Source organism: Gopherus flavomarginatus, chromosome 7 (genome assembly GCF_025201925.1).
Source record: "Gopherus flavomarginatus isolate rGopFla2 chromosome 7, rGopFla2.mat.asm, whole genome shotgun sequence".
Taxonomy (NCBI): domain Eukaryota; kingdom Metazoa; phylum Chordata; order Testudines; family Testudinidae; genus Gopherus; species Gopherus flavomarginatus.
The window spans coordinates 8,472,329-8,494,515 of record NC_066623.1 but is presented as its reverse complement, the minus strand read 5'-3'; the positions used below and the strand labels follow the sequence as shown (position 1 = coordinate 8,494,515).

Genomic DNA, 22,187 nt, shown 5'->3' with positions numbered 1-22,187 from the left:
TTCACTTTCATATTTTATGCAAGTGACATGGCAGCCTCTGAACCAGACTGTGAGGGTCTGCCAGATAAACTTGTTAGCTGCACTGAAACCCCCAGGAAAGGCTGCTGCTGCATAATGTTACACTCCCACATGCTCAGGCCTGTGCTTGGCTGTGGGCACCTAACAGACAGCACAGGTCACTGTCAGCAATGCTTGGGAGCACACAGGAAAAACAAAGAGAGGTCGTCTGTCTCGTCTATTTATCTGTCGTCTCATGGCCGGATCTTTCTGTGCAGTCTCTAGTACAAGTGTGTGTGGGGGATTCTTGGTTGATCCTTAGGCAACAATGTAACAAACATGATTAATAATAACTTTGTGCCTCTGTTACAGGTGCTGGCATCTCCTTTGATAGCACAAGGGGCTAAGCTTGCAGTGCTGTGCCAAATATTAATAGATCTATTGGGGCTGCATCTGAGGTGCTCCAAACTCATCCTCTGTATGAGCCAGGACCACAGCTAGCAACTTCACCACTTTCTGAGCATGTAGCATAAAATCACAAGCCTTAGCTAAGCTAAAGTAGCACTGGAATCATGAAAATTCACCCTACTATCTTCAGCCAGCAGCTGCACCTACGGCTTCTTCCTTTTCCTCTTCTCTGCACTGCCTATCTTCTTTCCTACTTCTCTTCTCCATCACAAACAGCATGGGGGGGTGGGGTACACCCCGCTACATGCAAACAATATTTTCCTACTATCTCTTCTGCCCTTTCTCTTCCTTGTCCCATTTCTGCTGAAGGTTTTGGCAGTCTGTATGCATTTGGGGATTGTAGAAGATGGCACTGTGCATCAAATGTGGAACTGTTTGATACTAAGCTGGGGGAGGAAGGATAGCTCAGTGGTTTGAGCATTAGCCTACTAAACCCAGGGTTGTGAGCTCAATCCTTGAGGGGGCCACTTAGGGATCTAGGACAAAATCAGTACTTGGTCCTGCTAGGCAGGGGTCTAGACTCCATGAACTTTTGGGGTCCCTTCCCGTTCTATGAGATAGGTAGATCTTCAAGACAGCTCTTCCCTTCTCTGAGTTCTTATCTTCACCTAAGCCATTAATTCAACCAACTGACTTAACACATACACCAACCTGGCCTGCGTTAGTGTACAATCTGGACCTTTAATTTTATTTTTTAGAACCAAAAAGAAACCCCTGCTTTAGTGGAACGTTCTCCCACCAGCCACAAGAGAAGAGGTCATTGTAGGAAAAGAATGGAAGAGGTTGTGTAAGTACAGTGTATATGGGGAGAGTGTGGATCTTTGTCCCCCTTTAGCAATTAGCCCCTTTAAAGAGGTTTCAGAGTCTGCTAATGCATTGTAGCTCCTTGAGTCTCTCTGGCTTGATTTAATACTTTGAAACCTGAGAGCACAGGGATGTTACAAGAGTCTTTACCTATATCAAGCCCTGATGTAACTTTAGGCTGTTCTATATGCCCCTATCACTTCAGAAGCATTAATTTGAATTGACCTCCACATCATTCTGTGAGGAAGTGAAGCTGATGGCATTACAACAGGGATAAAATTGGCCCCTTCTCTACTACTTTGTCTAATATTCTTTGTAAATTATTTTTGTTAACCCTTGGCTTTTGTCCTTTCAACAATTTCTGGGCATAGATTCAGCTGCTGGTTTCAATAATTCAGTGCACTCCGGGATACTATTAGCGCTCTCTCTTTCCAATCTAAACTGGGACACTGCAATGGAAGCTAGATGACCCATTCACTCACAACGTTTAAAAGCAGCACTGGGGGCCCTATCATGGACAGCAGAAAGTCAGTTGTGGTTTGCTTTTCAGTGAGGGCCTGGCTGCCAGGTTCAACATTGCTTCAGCAGCAACTAAGCTATGTAACATCTTATATGCATTGGGAATTTAGCATATGCCCAAACTAGCTGTGCAACTGAGAAGATACAAGGTCATGGTCTCACTTCAAGATCAAAAACTTGAATTGAGAGCATTTTGCCACCTCTCAATTGCCTTTTCTACGTGAACTGGCAGTATCAAAGTGGCCCTAATCCCTGCCTGTCTTTTCTATATGAAATGACAGTTTCAAAGAGACCTTATCCCCTGGAAAATATTAACAAGCTTGAGCAGACATGGGAAAGTCAACGCAGTAGGCAAGAGCAAAATTAACAAACCTCACACCCACAAAGTTTTTAATTCCTACTCCTACAATATTCCAGGGTTTGCAAAACCACAGAAGTCAATGGGAGCCTTTCCACTGAGCTTAGTGGCCTTTGGCTCAAATGCTCAGTACCTACTATTCACATTAGATATCCTGTAAGTCGGCTGGTAACATCCTTGCATTTGAAAGCAGGCATGCCTCACCAAAAGGTACAAACCACCAAGTTGAATGTGTCTTCTGCCTACCAGCCATCCAAAATGAGCTAGGGAAAATGGTGAGGTTGCTTATATAGGCCCTCAGCTATCAGAAGATATTGCAGGGAAAGGAAGTACTCAAAGGGCTGTCAGGCTACACATCTCTAAGATCTAAGCAAACTTGGTACATGTTTATATATAAGCATGATGAACAATTGTTCACTTCTGCTGCACCAGAGCTGTCCTAAGGGAAGACTGATAATACACATTGTTTTCCTTCAGAATGACATAACATTGTACCATGGAAAATGTTAACACACACAATTACGCTTTCTTTATGAAGCACCAAAGGAAAGGAAAGGAAAAGAGACTCCAGTCATTTTAAGTTAAACAGAGTGTGGATAAAATGTAGACCGAAAAGAATGTCAACTAAAACCATTGGGGAGATTGTATTACAGGAGTTTATGAAATAAAGACATTCAAAAGACTAGGACATTGTCAGTCTAAATTGAATAGGTCCAGTCAAATAGTAAATAATTTTTATAGATGCAAATGCTTAGAAAAATGCTTTGAAATTGTTTATGGGGACATGCAAACTACTGATTATCAGTTCTGAACTGAGATTAAATATATGGTTGTACAAAGAATCTCAAATGTAAGATCCCAGTTAAGAAAGGTACACGAGTGTCCATGTAAGTGTAGCCATGAGAATAGTTCCATTTAAGGCAGTGGGACTACTTGCATGTTTAAAGTCCTGCATGTTCTTAAATACCTTCCTGAATCTGGAAGTAATTTAGTGTTTGGTTTGATGCAATGCTTCTCTTGATCAACCGACTGTCACTATTAAAGGCATTTGTAGGTAATGGGGTCTGTTCTCCTCCCTGTTCAATGTAACTCCCATTCACATTCCCTGGGAGTTATGCAATGCATTGAGGGGTGAAAAGAGCCCATAATCAATAAACCTGCTGATCTGGGCTAGATAATAGGTTTGTTTGGATTCAGTGAAATACTGTACTGATATTGCACTAGTACGTTATAGCACCCTGTAAACCTAGCCATTGAAATGTTTATACTAGCATTATGAAACGATCTTACATTTCTGTTTGTTTAGGCATTAGGATTTGGCATTTCTGCCATAGCACCACTTTTTTCTTTCTAGTTTTTATGACATGGGCATTACTATGGTGGCGGTAACATCTCTATAAGAGAAAAAAATGTCGTTTGTGCCATATTTCCATTTTAATGTAGCTTACTAATAGTCTCTCTTTTTCTTTTCTCAGCGATCAGCTCCTGAATTCTTTGGTTCTTTGTCCTTTCGTAAGTCAGTCTCCTCCGGGGGATGAGGTTGTGCTGTGCTACTTCATTGTCCAGCCCATCGATTTTATATGACACATCTACTACATTAATTTCTGGGGGGTCCTCAGTTGCATTGGAATGGGTGGCATTTGATTTGGGAACAAGAGGAGGACTAGCAGTAGCCTGCATGACAACCGGCCCAGTAGGAGTAGTAAGGGTAGATAGGAGATCCTCCTCAATGTCGTTCTTATTTAGGTTAGAATCAGTTACATTATCATCCTCTGTTATGTTGTTATACATGTTACAGGACTTGCAACACAGCTTATTGTAACCAGGCATTGAACAGTAACGAGAGAGAACTTCCATGCGACAAAACATGGACCTGTCTCCTTGGCAACGTTCCCCTGAAAGAGAAAAAGAGGAAAGGTAAATAAACAGCATGTGGGGGATGCCTTATTGCAGAAGAGCATTTAAAGTCATATCCTATAAAATTAGCAACAGGCACACTCCGGCTTTGGCAATGGAGGCAGGGTTTGAAATACAAACTGGGCTGGGAATTTGACTAATGGACCCTTTTAATTATAGCAGGTCTAACTGAGACCCTAAATCCTGACACCATCAAACTCTAGGGTGATCAAAGCCAGATCTGAATTTTGCATGTTGGCCTCATCTCTATGATAAATCCATGCACTCCCCGTCTTTCCCTTACGCTATACTAACACTAAGCTGTGGTGGTGACATACTTCATGACAATGCAGTAGTGAACTCATAAGAACCTTGCTAATGCTATGTTGTTACTCCAGAATTCCACCTTAAGCCTCCAAATAGCTTAAGTCACAAATTATTCTCAGGAGCTCTTTATTCCTTCACTCCTTTTATATGCTGTTATGCAGAGTAACAGTGACTTAACTAAAAACAAGGAGGGATTAAAGTGTAAAAGACCACTAATCTCAGCCCTGGGCTTACTTTTATATGCACATCGCTGAGCTTCAAAAAACAGTAGCCTTGTCTGAGACTGTGTATAGCTTCTAATTTAAAATAATTGATATGAAAGTCAATGCTCAGCTGTCTAGCTTTCAGTCTGAATGTGGTGGCATTTCCTAAATGGTTATCTTGCCTGAGAGAACTGTGAAGACTTTGGAGCAAACCTTGTCTGCCTTTAAGGAGGAACTTGGAATCTGGTGAGCTTTTCACACAAGCGAGGTAGAACTGTGCTAATTGACATTAGTGACTGGGAGACTCCCTGCAAACCCCTGTCTTCTGTAAATCAGGGAATGAAGATACTTAATCAAGATTAAACCAGGATAATTAATAGATGTTAAGGCCCAAAGGGATTATTTAGATCATCTAGTCTGAATGAGTCACAATGAATGCACTGGGCCAGATCCTGGGGTCAATGAACTGTGTGTGGCAAAGTTTAGGATTAGGGGGGTTAGCCATCTTCTTATTCTAGAGCATCTATCCAAGTCTAGTCAGAAACTACTAAAATCCTTGTCTCCCCACCTGGGGCAGACTGGCTGGGGTGCAATCTTCAATCAGTAGTTGGGGAGTGGAAGTGAACAAGGCTAGGACTTTCCACCTCTCTCTCTTTTACCCACAGCAGGGCTGCCCGGGGGGGAGGGTTGGGAAATTTGCCCCAGGCCCCGCAGGGGCCCCCAGGAGACTTTTTCGGGATCCTTCACTCTCTCCAGAAGCCCCGGAAAACTCTCACGGGGCCTGGGCCCCCGGAGCTTCTTCTGCTCCGGGTCTTCGGTGGCAGGGGGTCCTTCCGTTCTGGGACCTGCCGCCGAAAGGCCCCAAAGAGCCGTAGCGGGGACCCCCTGCCACCGAATTACCGCCGAAGACTGGGCTGCACTTCGGCGGCGGGTCCCGCTTCGGCGGTAATTCGGCAGCAGGGGGCCCCGGGGGACTTCAGTGGCGGGTCCCAGAGTGGAAGGACCCCCCGCCGCTGAATTACCGCCAAAGCAGGGGCCCCCCACCGCCAAAGACCCCAGGCCCCCAGAATCCTCTGGGTGGCCCTGACCCACAGAGGAGTCACTGTGCGCTGTCTGTCCCCCTGCATGGACAGGGTGACTGTTGCCTTGCCTAGAACCAGGAGGTACTGGAGCACTGCAGCAAACAGAATTACATTAATTCCTGCCACGCAAATAAACCCAGACTGGGGAAAGTGCTGAGGAAGAAGGTAGGTTAGAATGACACTTTGAATCGTGACAAGTTATTTTCTCAGTAGCTACAATGCTGACTGTCACTTTATAAGCCCCGGGGCCCTCTTCTGCAGTAACCCAGGAGCCAGCTGTAGGTGAAAGTTCCTGCATTATCTTGGGAACACAATCATACCTATTGACTAGTAATGATAATAGAAGTTGTTGTGAACTCTTATATGACAAGATATATCATTTCAAATACTTGTCTTAATTCACAGTATACCTCATTGCAGAATATACATAAAGCCACATATGTTTAGCATTACTGATACCATACTTTGCCACCCTCTTATTTAAGCTCTCAGCAACATTGCAGCAACTTACAGCACTACAGCAGATTCAGAAATATTATGTGAATTTAGAAAGCATAGGTGTCAGCTCTTCATTCATGCTCAGTTACAAATATAGGGAGTTATAGTGTTTAATTGGCAAACATATCAGTCTAGCATATGCTAATAACTAACTATTGTTCTTGCTTTGAAAAGCTAGGGTTGATTGACAAGACTGAAACTACTGGTCTTTAAACTAACCCATTTATCCATTGATTATTGCATTTTCTGTAGAAAAACAAAAATATGGTTCTTATTTTAATTTGTCAGTTTATTTTCAGATGATAAACTCAGACAACAATCAAAAGGAACTCCTTCCTGGAAATCTGAGAACAGTAACAGAGTTTTGGACAAATTTTCAAAGCAGCTTCAAGCCTGGAGATGTAATTTAGTGTGTGCAAGTTTTTGCATGCAGAAAGTTTTATAGATCGTGTTGAGGCTCCCTTGAACATATTGCCCTATGTGGCTTTAGTACAAGCTTTTCCAAATATACAGTACCTGTTGAATTTTCTGCAAGCTAACATTTAAATTTAGGTTCAAAAGGCACAGCCATTCTTGTCTATATATTATAAGAGTTAATAGATGCCTCTTTAGAAAAATGCCTTTTTTAAAGCAAAAACATGCAGTAATCAAGCATAAAAATTACATGAGAATCAAATTCCAGTAGCTAATAAAAGTTTAGTTTCATATATTTTACATGAATAAATTTCCAAAACCTTGCAACTTATGAAGATCAAAATGAAATGTATATTGTCTTTCCAAACCAAAATAGTCAGATGTGCTGAACTTCTGTTTTATTTGCAGTATGTATGACAGACTGGCAGTATGTCTTCAAATCATCACTAAGAAAAAAATAAGTCAGTTTCAAAGTCACTTTGGTACATATTAAATTGGTCTAATAAAAATATTGGAAAGCAAGATGAATTGGCACATCTTTAATATTAATGTTCAGTACATACAAAACACTAATAAAATATCCCTGATAAACCAAAGTGCATATAGACATAGTGCACAATGCCCAGATACCTTTATGGCACCGTTCTCTATAGCCATCCATATTTTGAAACATCACTAAACATTTGTCTATTTAAAGGTAACAGTCATGAATATATTTATACAGTTAAACACCAATTATTTTACATAACAGTATTCAGTGCCAGGGATGTGTCTTTGCTTTTTCACCTTGTCATGTAAATTATTAACATGTTTCAGGAAATTATCATATTAACAGCAAAATTTAAATATGTGATCACATGATAATGACAAGTTTGAAGTGCTACATTGCTGAAGAGCCAAAGGTTTGAAAGTGCCACCTTTCTAAAGGATAGGATCAGTGGAATAAGGTAGCAATTTACTATGTAACTCAAAGACTGCTGTTTAAAAATTGATATGCTTCTACTATTACTTGATGTCACAAATGGTTTTATGCATAGTGAATTCCAAATCTTCAACACAAACACATAAGGTGAAGCAACAATGGCAATTAAATTTTGAAACAGTAAATAATGACCATTTCTTTATGAAATGTACATGGACTGTGCAAATTAACCTTTGATTAAATTTACTTCCTTCCAATAATTTTATCATTCAAGTAAAAATGCTGTTTATGAAGATTAACTCATGTTTCCAGTGTACTGTTTGTATTTAAAGCTGGGTCTGGTACTTAATGCCATTACATTTAAACATTAAGGCATTTTTCTAAAAAAAAATTTTTCTATGCAAAAAAAAAAAAAAGCAATAAAAATTGAGGTAATTCTATAGTTGTTCATACTGTTATGTTTGCCAGTTGACACACATATAGAACATACACACACACAATCATACCCATCAAGTCAAACATGCATATGGTGAAAAAAGACCAATGGATGTAATGATCATAAGTAGTTCAATGTTGAGCAACTTGAGACATCATAGTCTATGAAAATATCATATTGCCTCAACTATGTTTAAAAACACCACCACCAATAAATCTTTATAGCTTGGACCACTTACATTTAACAAAAACATAGGAAAAATATACAAAACTCTGGCAAAACTGTATGCAGAAAAAAAGAACCTTGCAGCTTTTGAAAAGAAAATATTCAAAACAGGTAAGAGTTTGAAGAAAGCATACAGCAGAATAGCAGCATTTAAAATATCAACAGAAACTGAGCTACTTGTAATAATAAGCTCTTCACAAAAAACAAACACAGTTATTAAGTTAGGAATAAAGTTGAGCAGCATGGATAAGTAAGCAATGACACTGCAACAGAAACTGGAATGAATTCTTTCATCCAAAAAACTACCCCCGAAAGGAAAACTAGTATGTTATGAGATTCAGAGCCTTTAGATAAAGGAGAACTTTAGCACTACACGGTGTCATCATTGTGATGTGATCACATTCACAATAAGTTCTCAGTTTTGCTATCAAACTGAACATCATGAACCAGTAAGCCTTTTTTCACCATCACCAACCAACAAGCAAACTGACTCCAGCTCCCTTTCAGAGGAGTGCAACATACAACATACTGCAGAGATCCTACTTCACACATCCAACAACTTCAAGACCTCCGCCATCATTGGTGCACGAGCTCCAGAGAAGAAAGACACTGCGCACCAAGGGCCCAGTGAGGAAAAAAAGATTCAGCCCAAGGTTTAACTTGGTAAAGTCAAGGGAATTTTCCATAGATAGAGAAGAAAAGAGCAAAAGGCAAAGTCCACATTTGATGTGGCATGCATTTAAGGGCAAAAGCAGAGTTATAAATGGGTCTTTTACTTGAAGATATTTTCTGGATGGGATAATCTCCATCTGGTCTTGACAGCCATTGTATCATATAAGTTTTCTTTGATGGATCAGAAACATTTCCTGGAATAGAGGAAAAAATGTAAGCACAAAATATATTAGCATCAATAGCTGTACTATGTCATAACTGATCAGATTGAGCTGGCTTGAGTGGAAAAAGGAGTAGTGAGTGAGACTAGAATGTTGCTAAGCTGGTATCTTTTAGAATAACTGAAGAGCTGATGTCTTTTTTTTCAATTTGCTATTAATTAATAATTTTGCTCCCTGGTTTGGAGTGTAATAGCAAACTTGGAAGGAAGACTGAAAAGTACCAGTTTCCAGTAGCAGTATTAATCATGTATTGCAGTCTAAGGGTCATCAGATTTGTGTTTAACAGCTGCACTCTTTAGGATCTTTGGCAGGGTACATATAAGTGATACTTTTCTTAATAAGTCCACAGGCTAACTCCAAGGCCATATTTTTACTTAGTATTCAATAATTGTTGTTCTCAATAGTTGTACTGATGTTTGCTAATAAATTGTATCATTTTGCAGTTTATCATTTTTAAATGATCTCACAGGCAACATTTGCAAATGGCAAAAAAAACCAGTGAGGACAGGAACAGGCTCAGTGGACACAAATATATTGTAGCCTTGAAACATCAAACAAGGTAACTCCTAAAGATGACCTGTGTTGATAGAAGTGACAGGAAGAGAGCAACAGCCCTGAGATATCATTGGTGGAGAGATGGAGCAGGAAGAGGCCCACTTCTGCACAGTGCTGCTTTTAATGGGTACCGCCCCACCACACTCTGGCCAATCCCAACACTTCTCAGAATCATTGGCATTGAGCAGGAGCAGTTCCCATAATTCCACCTCAGTGTTCTCTGGGCTTCTGGCCTGCAATATCATAGCAGCTGGATTGGCTAGTGTCCCATATCACTGTGAAATAATGAGGCATAGAAAGTATGCTAGCCACACAGACCACTTACAGGTCCACAATCTCATTGACACTCGAAACCCCTGGCACATATTGCTGAATACAAATTAACCTCTTGCATGCATGTGAATTCAGTTACGCAGGGCTTCACTGTTTAAACACGTTTACTTGCAATAACGTTTTCAAAATTAGCAAAACATGCCAGTCACAACAACAAAGAGCAGAGTGCTTACTAGGGCACAGAGATAGTCTGCAGATCCTCACTGTTTCCGGTTTGTCATCTTTACAATAGCCACTAGCATTGTCTCTAGTCCGGCACAAAACCTGTCGTTCCTGTGTGCCATTTCCACAAGTTACAGAGCACTGGGGAGAAAATGCACAAATTAGGCCTAGATTCATCTTTTGCACATGATTTATTAGGAATTCTCTTTTTGTCTTGGACCACAGTCCAGCTACGTATGGTACATAATTTGACCTAACCATGTTATCACATTCATACTACAAGAGCATTCACAGAACTCTCCAACCCTGGTGAGAGCCCACTGTGAAAACACGATCCCTCCCTAGAAGAGCTCAAAGTCCAAGCAGTATATGAATAAGACTGTATGACAGCCATCTAGCCACTGCATCTATCCTGAACTGTAGTGCTTACAATTCTTAAGAAAGCCACGAAGAAAAAAACACAATCCTATGGCTCCTGTTGGGCTAAAATCAAATGTTCCTACAGACACAGCTACACTTTGTAAATTGCTTCATGGAGAACCATCATGAGAGATAATTTTGATGTATGGTATCTTTTCAACTTGAGTACTTTGACATGTAATGCCACTACGTTACACTTGCATCTCTCCTTCCAGCTGATGAGCTCAGGGCACTCTACAGACATGAATAGATCAAGCCTCGCAATGCTCCTGGGAAGTTGGTAAATCCTTGGCACATGGGGAAACTGAGCACAATGAGGGTAAGTGCACACTTACAAAGTTGCACACTATGTTAGTGGAAGAGCCAGGAATAGGAAGCTTAGCACTCCCGACTCCTGTTACTTTGCTAGAACCATTGGATCTGCTTTGTATGGAAAAAGTAGCACTGGAAGAACAACTAGCCTGAAATCCCTTTTACTCAATACTTGTATCCTTCCCTCATAATGGCTTTTCTTTGTCAAAGATGCCCAATGCCCATTTAATTTCAATGAGGTTGGGTGCCTAACTCTCTTAGGTACTTCTAAAAAAAACCCAGCCATGTCCGTAAAGGACTTTAAGGAAAAAAGAAAAAGGCATAACACAAATCTATTGTATTATTTTTCTCCGAGCAGTGTCATTTGGTGAAATAATTGAAGTGACAAACAGAAGAGAAATGCTGAAGGGGCCAAGTCCTTTCTTTCTGAACCTGCGACCAAGACCAGAAAGATCTGGCTCATAGGAGCAAAATCAAACAGCATTACTTCTGAACTAATTGCTAGGTGTTTTACTGCTGTCCATACTGCCATTACCCCCACCTAAACTCACTTCTGGGCTGAATTAGCCCTGGTGGATATATTGTGCTCTACACTGGTAAGCAGAAGGTTTCCAGTCAGTGCAGTAGCAGGACAGGACAACTCGCTGAAGACTCCCCCTTCCCTGCTTTATAAAATATTATGAAAAATATGATTGCTAATTACTTATGATCATTATCTACCTGTGACCAGGGTCCTATCCTCCACTGGGCAGGACAAAGTGCTCGATTGCAAGACCTTCTGCCTTCTGGACGATCATTGTTGCAATATTTGGTATGAACAGAACGATTTGTGTTGTCATGTAGGGGTTGGATACACCGTACAGAACGTACTTGATATCCTGTTTTTCCACAGCTTTTGCTGCAGGGCTCCCAATCTCCTGTAACCCATCTGGTTAATGAAAAACAGGACATGTGAGGTAAAACTCTCTCTCTCATATGTTAGTCATGTCAAAAATATTTACTGAACTATTCTTAAATTTCAGGATTAGCAGTATGTTGATCTTGATCCCACTCTAGTGAATGAAAGAGGATAAGTAAAAATTACTAAATGTTCTGGGAGGCTGAATTAGCCACAGCACTGAAGCTGACAGTAAGTGGGCTAAATGCATCCAAGCAGTGTCTTCTGCACTGGAAAAATAGTGCAATATGGGTCCTTCGGTCTGCTAGTGGTAGCACTTATGGCTATTGTAATTAGGATTGATTTAGTGTGTCTTACCATTCCAAGCAAGCTACTGACAAGAAGGAATTTAGTCGATCAACTTAATATTTTAGATCTAGCAGCAGTTAATACTGTGACAGGTTTGTGTTGTGAATGATCTTGAAGAAATATCAGATAAAACTAACTTTGCATATAGGGGAAGCTAGAGGAATTCTAAATCTCTTGACTAAATCTTGCCATACATATCTCAGATAGGTTATAAAAAGAAAAAGGAACACACACATACATTTTTGAGAATTTTAGAATTTTTTGCACTGTCATAATACAAAATGCGTTCCAGATCCAAATTTGTTAGATGATTAATTCTTTAATAAGGAGAAATCACTGTGTAGTCTGAAAAATAGCATTGAAAGACTAATGCTCTGGACTTGCACGATGTGAAATTTCATCCGTTGTAGAGTTATTTTTGGTATCTAGAGGTTCAGTACCACCATTTTGAATTCAGTACTCTCTATCAGTGACAAGACTGTATCCAATTTGTGGTTTTTATCACCATATGTGCAACTGGCAAAAGAGATGTTTTGTCTTTAACATTAAAGATCTAAGCAGGTTGGGGAGAAACATTTATGTACCCATTTCAAAGCTTGCACCTTTCTACTCCTATTGAGGCCCTCCCTACATTCATCTCACAATAACTTGCTTTCTTAACTTTTTACTGTGCACCAGATTATTAAATTCTTGCAGGTAGATGGCAGCTCAGCGACAATTACACTGTAGTTCAAAGCATAACGGCCAGAGGCATGAAACCCATTATAATGAAGGTCACATCTCTTCCTACCATACTTCAGTATTGTATCACGTGAGTTCACTTGGGGCACCAGTGTAGTAATGCTTTCTAATTGTGGCACACTTAGAGGTTCTTTATTCCTGAGATGAAGGCGTCAATATTACTTCATTTCACTTATTTTGGTTCTAAGCTGGTCCTTTAAGGACTGCATGTAAAAGGGCTGAGATCTGCAAAGGAGACTAAAGGAGTTAGATACCCAATTTGCATGTGGGCACCTAACACTTTTAGGCTCCTTTTGAGACCCTTACAATAAATTCTGTTCACTTTCAGACAGAATAGACCAAACACACAAATCACTGATATGGCTAGGAAAAGAAAAAGGAAAATGTTATTTTTTCTCCCATAGTATTATCTCAACATGAATATTTCCACTTAACTTCTCTTTCTTTGGAATTCTCTAATGAGGCCCCTACTCATTACAGGCCCACATTTGGTGGATTTACTATTTCAAAAGTTAAAAAAACAAACAAAACCAAATAGCCCTAAGATAAAGTAGTATTAAGTGGTTGTAGGCTGTGTTGTAGCCTTGTCAGTACCAGGATTAGAAAGACAGAGTGGGTAAGGTAATATCTTTTACTGGACCAGCTTCTGTTGCTGAGAGAGAGCTCTGTGTGGTTCAAAAGTTTCTCTCCCTCACCAACAGAAGTTGGTCCATTAAAAGATATTACCTTTTAGGAGCAACATTAAGGGCCTCCTAAATCCCTGCAGTAATATTTTAAAGAACAGAATATAAACCACTAAGCATCTTGTACTGTACAGAACATGTAGACAGCTTGATTACACGGGGATGTTCATACGGAGACTCTTGTAGGTATACATTCCCTTTCTGATGCAAATGCACACATCCCATTAGTGCTAACACAGGTTGCGTGCATAACCAAGATGAGAATAATATGTCACGTTTACTTTTCTTTTCTATGTTCTCCTTGTTACAAAAGCTGCTTCTCTTTAGAAAACTGTCTCTAGTAGAATCTAAATTAGAGGCGTTGTGGTGAGAACAAAGTAACACCTCAGGTCCCTTTTCTCCTCCCGTGGGGATTGTGTGGAGGGGCGGGGTGAAGCAGCAAGCTACTGAAGGCCACAAAGGAGGCAGAGGAGTATCTGGGGAAACTATTAGATGGTGGCAGAAAAGAAGAGGGAGAGAGGGAGTGTCAAAAACCTCAGCATCATTTGGGGACTTCTCTGATCCATCTCTGTTGGATCCAGAGCTTACTCCATTTTTAAATACCATCTCCCCACATCATTAGACACCAAGAATATTGTTTTCTCTCTACAGGGGAAGCTGTTGTGGTATATTTGATGCTTAGCCACAGAGCAGATGAAATTTAGTTTTGCTGATGATGTGGAGTGTTGTTGTAGCCATGTTGGTCCTGAGATATTTGCTAACTATGTAATATTTCTAATACAGTTTTCACAGAACTCTGAGCTCATTTTTACCAGTAGTGAGGTTTCACCCTCTTTCACAATGGCAGAAGACAATCTTGCCACCGTACCACTGAGCTCCGTAATGTTCTGTGAAGATCTGATAAGGGTCCCTTGAAATAAATCAATAAATCCCTGTGATGGCAATTTAGGAAATAGTCTTTTAAAAATTACTATTACAGCCCAGCTGATCGGGGGACATTTAGCTATAGATGCACAGAAATCTAGAACGCTGTATTACATTCTGGGCACCATTTTGCAAGAACTATAGTGACAAAGTGGAAGGAGTGAGGGACTGGAGGAATACTGAAAGATGGGCTAAGTGATGACAAAGTGGGTGCACATGATCATAGTCTACAAATATTTGAGGGATGCAAAAACCAAAAAGAGGGGATATTATTTAGTGTGGTACATGCAGGTACAACTGGCGTAAACTAAATATAAATATAGACTGAAAAATGCCTGAGTTTGAGATGTGCTAGGCAGTGGCAGGGTTCCAGAAGGGAGCTGATGGAAATATCATTACTTGGGACATTTAAAGTTTGTACAAAGCACTGGAAAAGGTAGTGTAGGGAATAATCATGCATTGATCAGGAGATGGACTGGTGATGTCATACATCTCCTCTGTTTTTAACCTCTGATTTTATGAAATTACACAGTAGAGGAGTAAGGCAACAATCCTTGGAGCACAAGATCATTTATAGGAAGAGGATCTCTGGGACAACTGAGTTGCAATGATCCTCCATTAATTGTGAGGGAGCAGCAGCTTACAGTTTTATTCTGTTGGCCTCAGTGCTAAGGAGTTCAATCAAAATCTGCCTTGTCTATGAACGAGAAGGCCCCATTTAGGATTAAAACCACCTTCTAGGTAAGAATGAAGTTACTAGTTTAATTAGGGAGGGGCCCAAACCAAAACCCTTGATCAGAGACTGCGCAAACATTGGGGATTTAGAACCAAGATCCTGATATGAATATTGTAGTTGGCTAATATCTCTATAATGGGCTGAGCCAAAACTCCAGATCAAAGCACCCTTAAATTTGGGGTCTTTGAAATCCATATCTGAATTTTGTGGCTCATGTGCATGTGTAATTTAATTTTACTTTCATTTATAGTTCTACTACCTGGAAAGGAGCTCAGAACTGAGTAACAGAAGATTGTAGCTTTACGCAGAGAGTTCTAATTGTGGTCATTAAGTCAGTGCTGGTAAATAAACTTGTTAAACCCTGATCTTTGTTGTGTTGATGAGGCATAGTTTTTTGACTTCTCCTTCTCTGGTGTTTGTCTTTGGAAGGGAGTTACAAAATATTGGCTGGTATTGTCTAGTTATTCATCACACGCATTGGAATCTAGACTCAGTTGCCAGAGATAAAAGCGGTAGATCAACTTACTCCTTACTTGTTGCGGTAGCAACAAGAGAAATATGTGAGTCCTACATGTGACAGGGTTAACTTGCTGCCAGTCAAAAAAGCACCTGTAAAATGTGAATAAATACATCCGTAATAATTGACTATATACAACAAGAAGAAGGAAGCACAAATAATAACCTCTTAAAATGCTGTCCTGGGATATCCATGGAAATCAACATAAATGTTTCAGCAAAAACTTGCATGAGCCAAACCATTCCCTTCCCTGACCTTTGCAGCTTTAAAAATACGCTGAGAGTTTTATTGGTGTTTGTATTAGAAATGTATGACATTTCTTCTCTTAAACAACACTCTATATGCTTGCTTTTATATAGTTAAATTCACACACTGTAAAATCAATTTATATGACTGCACTTCTGGTCCAGTGAATACAAGTGTTTGGATCAAGACGGGAGTATTTTTCTGACCCAACCTGTCTCAGAATCAGCAGGATCTGTCATTCCCAGAAATAGTGTTTCTGCAAGCAACACTTTAGCATTGCATAACACTATCTAGGCAAAGATGTAAAATAATGGTGAAGGGCTCCTAATCTAAAACAGCCACATGTCAGAGTAGGAAGGTATATGGGGATAGCTGAAAGCACTTCGTTCCAGTTGACCATTAGCATTAACTGGACATGGGCTATGACCAATTCTAAGGGACAGCAAAGCTTACATTGGTTGGGAACATTCCTGCGGATTGCACACTCTGCGAATAGGCTTTGGCTTTTGGATCGTCTCGCAGTATCTCCGATGAACCATCTTGTGGTCTGTCTTCCTCCGGCAACCATATTTCGTAAACTGATTACCTTAAGAAAGATACTACTTTTATCTTCAGCATTTACAATACTTACACACAACTCAGATTGTACTTGTCCATGAAATGGCTAATGGTGTATTTTGAATGGTAGGTGACCATTCTACGGGATTGTAGATTGCATCTGATTAGCATTTACTTTACTCATTACAAGCAGCTACCTATTTAGCACCCAGAACTACCAGTCCTCTTTGTCTTCTCACAACAAAGCTATAATCACAATAAATAACTGACTCTTCTGGAAGCATGCAGAGAAGAGCAATAAAAATAATTATGGATATGGAACAGGTTCCATATGAGAAGAGATTAAAAAGACACAGGCTGTTCAGTTTAGAAAAGAGATTACTAGGGAGGATATAGATAGATGTCTATAAATCATGAATGGTGTAGAGAAAGCGAATAGGGAAGTGTTATTTATCCCTTCACATAACACAAGAACTAGGCATCTTCCAATGAAATTAATAGGCAGAAGGGTTAAAAGCAACATAAAGAAGTGATTTCTTCACACAACACACAGTCAACCTGTGGAACTCATTGCCAAAGGATATTGTGAAGGCCAGAAGTATAACTAGGTTCAAACAGAATTAGATAAGCTCATGAAGGCTAGGTCTATAATTGTCTATTAGCCAAGATGGGCAAGGACTCAATCACATATTCCGGGTGTCCCAAAACCCCCAACTGCCAGAATCTGGGACTGGATGACAGGGGATGATCACTTGATAAATTGCCCCATTCTGTTAATTCCCTCTGAAGCATCCGGCACTGGCGACTGTCAGAGACAGGATACTGGGCTAGATGGACCTTTTGTCTGACCCAGAATGACTGTTTTTATGTTTTTAAAGGGGCACCTCTTCGCATTACAAGAGTAAAAGCTTCATCAGTGTCCTCTAAATTTGCACACCTAAAAGAGCAGCCAAACAGCACAGCAGCTGAAACCTCCTATCTCCAGGCAGCACTGGTCACCAGCATTCATCAGGATCAGGGTCTAGTACTCACTGATCCCTAAACTGGAGGCTAAGATCATTGGACACAAAGGATTTAGAATTAATCTGCCAATGGATATGATTTGTGTTATGTGCTTGAAGTTTTGACATGCTAGTTTTCATCAGCAGACAGCCAACTCGTATATAATTAGTACAATTTCTCAGTATCAGACAGGGACAAAGACAGAAACTGTCATACCAGATGTGACCAAAGGTCCCTCTCAGCCAGATATCCTGTCTCTAGAGCAGTAAGGGATGCTCCAGACAGTTATGGACAATGGACAGATATGGGATAAGCTGCTCAAAGAGGAAGCTTGTTCCTAACCCTATGCTTGTTCAGTTTGTATCCAGAAGCATGGTGGTTAATATTCCTTACACATTTTTTCCAGTCTAATGCAAATATGGATTTTCTTATTCTTTATTTGTCTAATCCTTTATTTAAATAAATCCTGCTAAGCTCTTGGCCTTATTACTGTCTTGTGGCAATGAATTCCACAGATTAATTGTGTTGTGTAAAAAATAAAAGCCATTTCCTTTCCTCAGTTTTAAATGTGTTCTCTTTTTACCTCCTCCACAGGGTTTTGAACACTGGGACCATTTTTTCAGAGCCCATTCATATGTTACTGAATCATCCTCCAAAACATTGTTGTTATCTACATTTAAGGAGTCTTCATGGATCATGTATTTGTAAGTCAAAGAAACCTTGGCACCACCATGAGGAATCACCTAGTCAGCAAACAAGACAAAATAAAACCTTTAAAAAGCTTATATCAATCTTACAATGACAATCATGACACAAATATAAAAACATCCCCCAAGAGATGTAAATGTTTTAACCCATTAGAGCTGTTCTTGCTGTTAAGTATCTCTGTATCCTTGGAATATAGGGATTCTTACACTGCACGTTTAAATAGACCGTCACTGCTTTGGATTGATTTTTCTTGCCAGTGTTGCATTGACTTTAAAGCGCTAAATTTTTCCATAGCCTATTCTAAAGGAGACAAACATTAGGGTACAATGATAATGGTGACTCTACTAACAACAAAGATTAATAAAAATACAAAGATTAACTGAGTTGCATGAATGCTCTCTAAACCAGCCATGATTTATACAAAGAGACTCCAGCCAGTTCTCCCAGCTCCCAAGCCTTACGCCCCAAAGATATACTATTTTACACTGCTCTAGATCTTTTCTTTAACCGTGCAAGCTCATTAATTAGTTTGCCACTTCATCAAAAGAATAGTGAACATACACCAGCCTTTGTAATCTGAGCAGATTCCCGAAGCACAAAGTTAGATTTTAAGTGATTATAAATGCTAGCATAGAGGTCAAAATTGTTTATATAGGAAATAAAAATAGAATCACAATTTAAATTTTTCAACCTCCCTGGCCACACTATAGCAGACCTTAAGGTGGCCATCCTGCAGCAAAAAGACTTCAGGACCAGACTTCAAAGAGAAACTGCTGAGCTTCAGTTCATCTGCAAATTTGACACCATCAGCTCAGGATTAAACAAAGACTGTGAATGGCTTGCCAATTACAGAACCAGTTTCTCCTCCCTTGGTTTTCACACCTCAACTGCTAGAACAGGGCCTCATCCTCCTTGATTGAACTACCTCATTATCTTTAGCTTGCCTGCATATATATACCTGCCCCTGGAGATTTCCACTACATGCATCTGATGAAGTGGGTATTCACCCACGAAAGCTCATGCTCCAAAACGTCTGTTAGTCTATAAGGTGCCACAGGACTCTTTACTGCTTTTAAAGATTAACTAAAACAGGTGGAAAGAATTGTAATAACCTCTGCAATAAACACAACCTTTCTTACAATAGTCTTGCAAGTTCTGTGAATAATAAACTCATTACCTAACCAAGGAATGGAGCTTCCACATAAAAAATGACTTAGAGCCAGCTTCCGCTGTAGTACTGAAGCCAATGGGACCATTCATGGAATACGTTGCTATTCCACATGAGTGAAGGTATTGAAATCTGGCCCTTAGAGAACGTAATTTTTATTCTTCCAGCAGGCTAGATTTTCAATTGGTGTAGATCAGCACAGCTCCTCTGCCTTCAGTGAGATTCTGTGAGCTTACACCAGTGGAGGGTCTGGCCCACAGTTTTTACACTGCATTTACTGTTTTACAATGTACAATATAATGAGCAGAGTTTAAAAGATTTGTGAATTAAAATTCTGAAATGGACTAAACCACCTGAGACCCCATTAAAGGATCCTTTTGCATCGAGGATCATGTGCCAGCCATTTTCAAAAGTCGGTGCAGATGTTGTTAAAGGGTAATGTACATCTGACTATGATGTGGTACACTGATTTTTTTTCTTAATGTTCACATCTCAGCTGTGATTAGTAAGTTGGATATCCATTAGTGAGTGATGATTCCTAGGCCATCCACAGGAAATAACTGGGAAGGTCGGATGCTTGACATACAACCCTGGAATTACTGTTAAACACATTTCCAGTAAGTGGCAATGAGCGAATTCGAAAGGGATTAAAATACATCACTTTTATTCTTAAAGCAGATGACAATGTGTTTCACAAAAGGAACCTTAATATACTATAAAACATTATGACTCAGTGTAACCCAGACACTCTTCCACAGAAGATGGTTTTCAAGCGACTTACCAGAATGGCTATACCATTGCGCAAAGGCCCCATGGTCTGCACTGTTTCTCTATCATCATCATTCCGGTATTCCCATTCCACACCCATGTCAACAAATACTTTAGAATCTGGTACATAGTTGTCTTCATTTAAAATGAATTTCCCTGTTTCTTGGTTCTTAATTGCTAGAAGTAACATAACAAACATGAATACTTGGGGTTTTCATCTCATTTCTAATATTTTTTTCAGTAGAAGGCTAGATGAAAGAGCTCCAAGGATACCAGTGTCTGTTCTTCCCCAGTTCTCTCATTGGTTTGAGAGAGAATTTTTTAGGCATTCTGCTTTACCTCATTTTGTTTTCTCACTCTGACACACAGTCTTCTGTGGGTTTTTATTTATTTATTTTTTTTGGCCCTGTGTCTATTTGTATTTTGCTCCAGTTACTTTTCCAGGATACACCCCTGTGATCTGAACCCATCCCTTCTCCAGTTAATTTCTGTCTTATCTTCTACTATCAGATACTTGAGTGGTCTTTGTTTTACTGATATCCCCGGCAAATGTGTACATCTAACTCAAGTGCTCCTCACCACCTTCAGACTTTCCGCCACCTTATAATTTAAATAAACCAACAACCACTGGCCAAGATTTTCAGAACTGGCTAGTGATTTTGGGTGATTCCATTTCAGGGGCTCATTTTGAGACATCTTAATAGGGCTTGATCTTCAGAAAGCACTGTGTACTCATCCTCTGAAAATCAGGCCTCTTTAAGATGTAACTAGTTGGGCTTCAAAATCTGAGGCATCCCCAGGCACCAGTCACTTTGGAAAATTTAGGCCTCTGTTAATTTATGCACCAGCAGTCTGGTTCACTAGATAGACCTTCCCTTCCTAAAATGTTCCCAGGTGCCTAATGAATGTAAACTATTCCTCTTTGCTCCATAGACTCATCCATACATTGAAACCCTAAGGTTTCAATGGAGCGTGGAATTGGAGACATTTTAGAGAAAACTAAAAGGGAAAGTCTTGACACAAGACTTTTTCTAGAAAACTAAATTCAGCTCCCTGACATCTCTTACAACCTTCCACAACCTTAAAAAACAGGTACCAATGTATATCCCAGAAATCCCTAGGTGTTTATCTAGATGTCAATCACCAAGTGGACCTCCTGGCACCAAGTACTGATTCCTATCACTGCAACCTGTGTGCATTTCACATCTCTGTCCCCACCCCTAGAGTAACCTCTTTGTTGCAGCAGCAATGATCAGCTTCCTCCATCTGTTAGAACCTGGGTCCTATCTAAGGGAGTCCTTCCTCCATTCTACATTGTTCCCCTCTTGATTAAACCAGCTTCCCCAAGTGGAAGAGCCGGTTCTGAGTTGGGCCTGCTCTACAATATCCCTATATCCTGCTTCTATCAACAATTCAGTCTTTTTCACTCAAGTACAGCAAACACGGCCTGAAGCTGCTGCACTTGGATTCAGAGTCATGAGCTGCTTGTGCTGGGTGCAGTTAGGGAACATCTGGGCACAAGGAAAACGGTCAGATGTTCTTCAGCCTGGGCAGTAAAATAGGTAACACCACACATTGGTTTATCTGTTGCTGGTCTTCTACCCCTGATCTTTACTGGGGATGAAGGAACTGGCTTATCTTGTCCGATGGTACTTGGTTGACCTACGTTTTGTGTTGAAGTTAGAAGATAAAGTGTTTCTTTATTCACTATACACATTTTAATCCACTCCATTCACTAACAGCAGATTGAGCAGCCTATTCCTCTCAGGAATGACCCTCCTCCTCAATGTCCACAATCTCCTGGGCTCTCTCAGTGCCTTGCTCAGTCCTGAAGTATAATTATATTAGCAGTATGTACAGGCTTGTAAATAAGCAGCAGATTGAGGGGAATGGGTGGTCATACTAATGCAACTGGTTTACCCCAAATAAAGAATGAGTCTAATGTGGTTCCTGAATTGGTCACCAATCTGATCTGCCAGGGGGTAATGAATGGCATTTTTAAGGAAGCATTTACTAAAGAGAAGCTTGAATGATTCATAGCAGAATTAGCTGTAAATCCACTTCCA

General features: G+C 40.1%; 1 protein-coding gene across 3 annotated transcripts in view; it reads right to left on the bottom strand.

Annotated features, from left to right (window-relative positions):
- Positions 1-760: 760 nt before the first annotated feature.
- Positions 761-22,187, bottom strand: part of ADAMTS2 (ADAM metallopeptidase with thrombospondin type 1 motif 2) — a 399,572-nt gene continuing 378,145 nt past the window's right edge. For all 3 annotated transcript variants that reach the window (XM_050961509.1, XM_050961510.1, XM_050961511.1), the window contains 7 exons: positions 20,135-20,298; positions 18,061-18,220; positions 16,371-16,503; positions 11,545-11,752; positions 10,104-10,233; positions 8,926-9,015; positions 761-4,041 (listed from right to left, as the gene is read on the bottom strand). In XM_050961509.1, the coding sequence (XP_050817466.1) occupies positions 3,581-4,041; positions 8,926-9,015; positions 10,104-10,233; positions 11,545-11,752; positions 16,371-16,503; positions 18,061-18,220; positions 20,135-20,298 (1,346 nt within the window). In that variant the 3' untranslated portion in view covers positions 761-3,580. The remainder of the gene's footprint in view (positions 4,042-8,925; positions 9,016-10,103; positions 10,234-11,544; positions 11,753-16,370; positions 16,504-18,060; positions 18,221-20,134; positions 20,299-22,187) is intronic.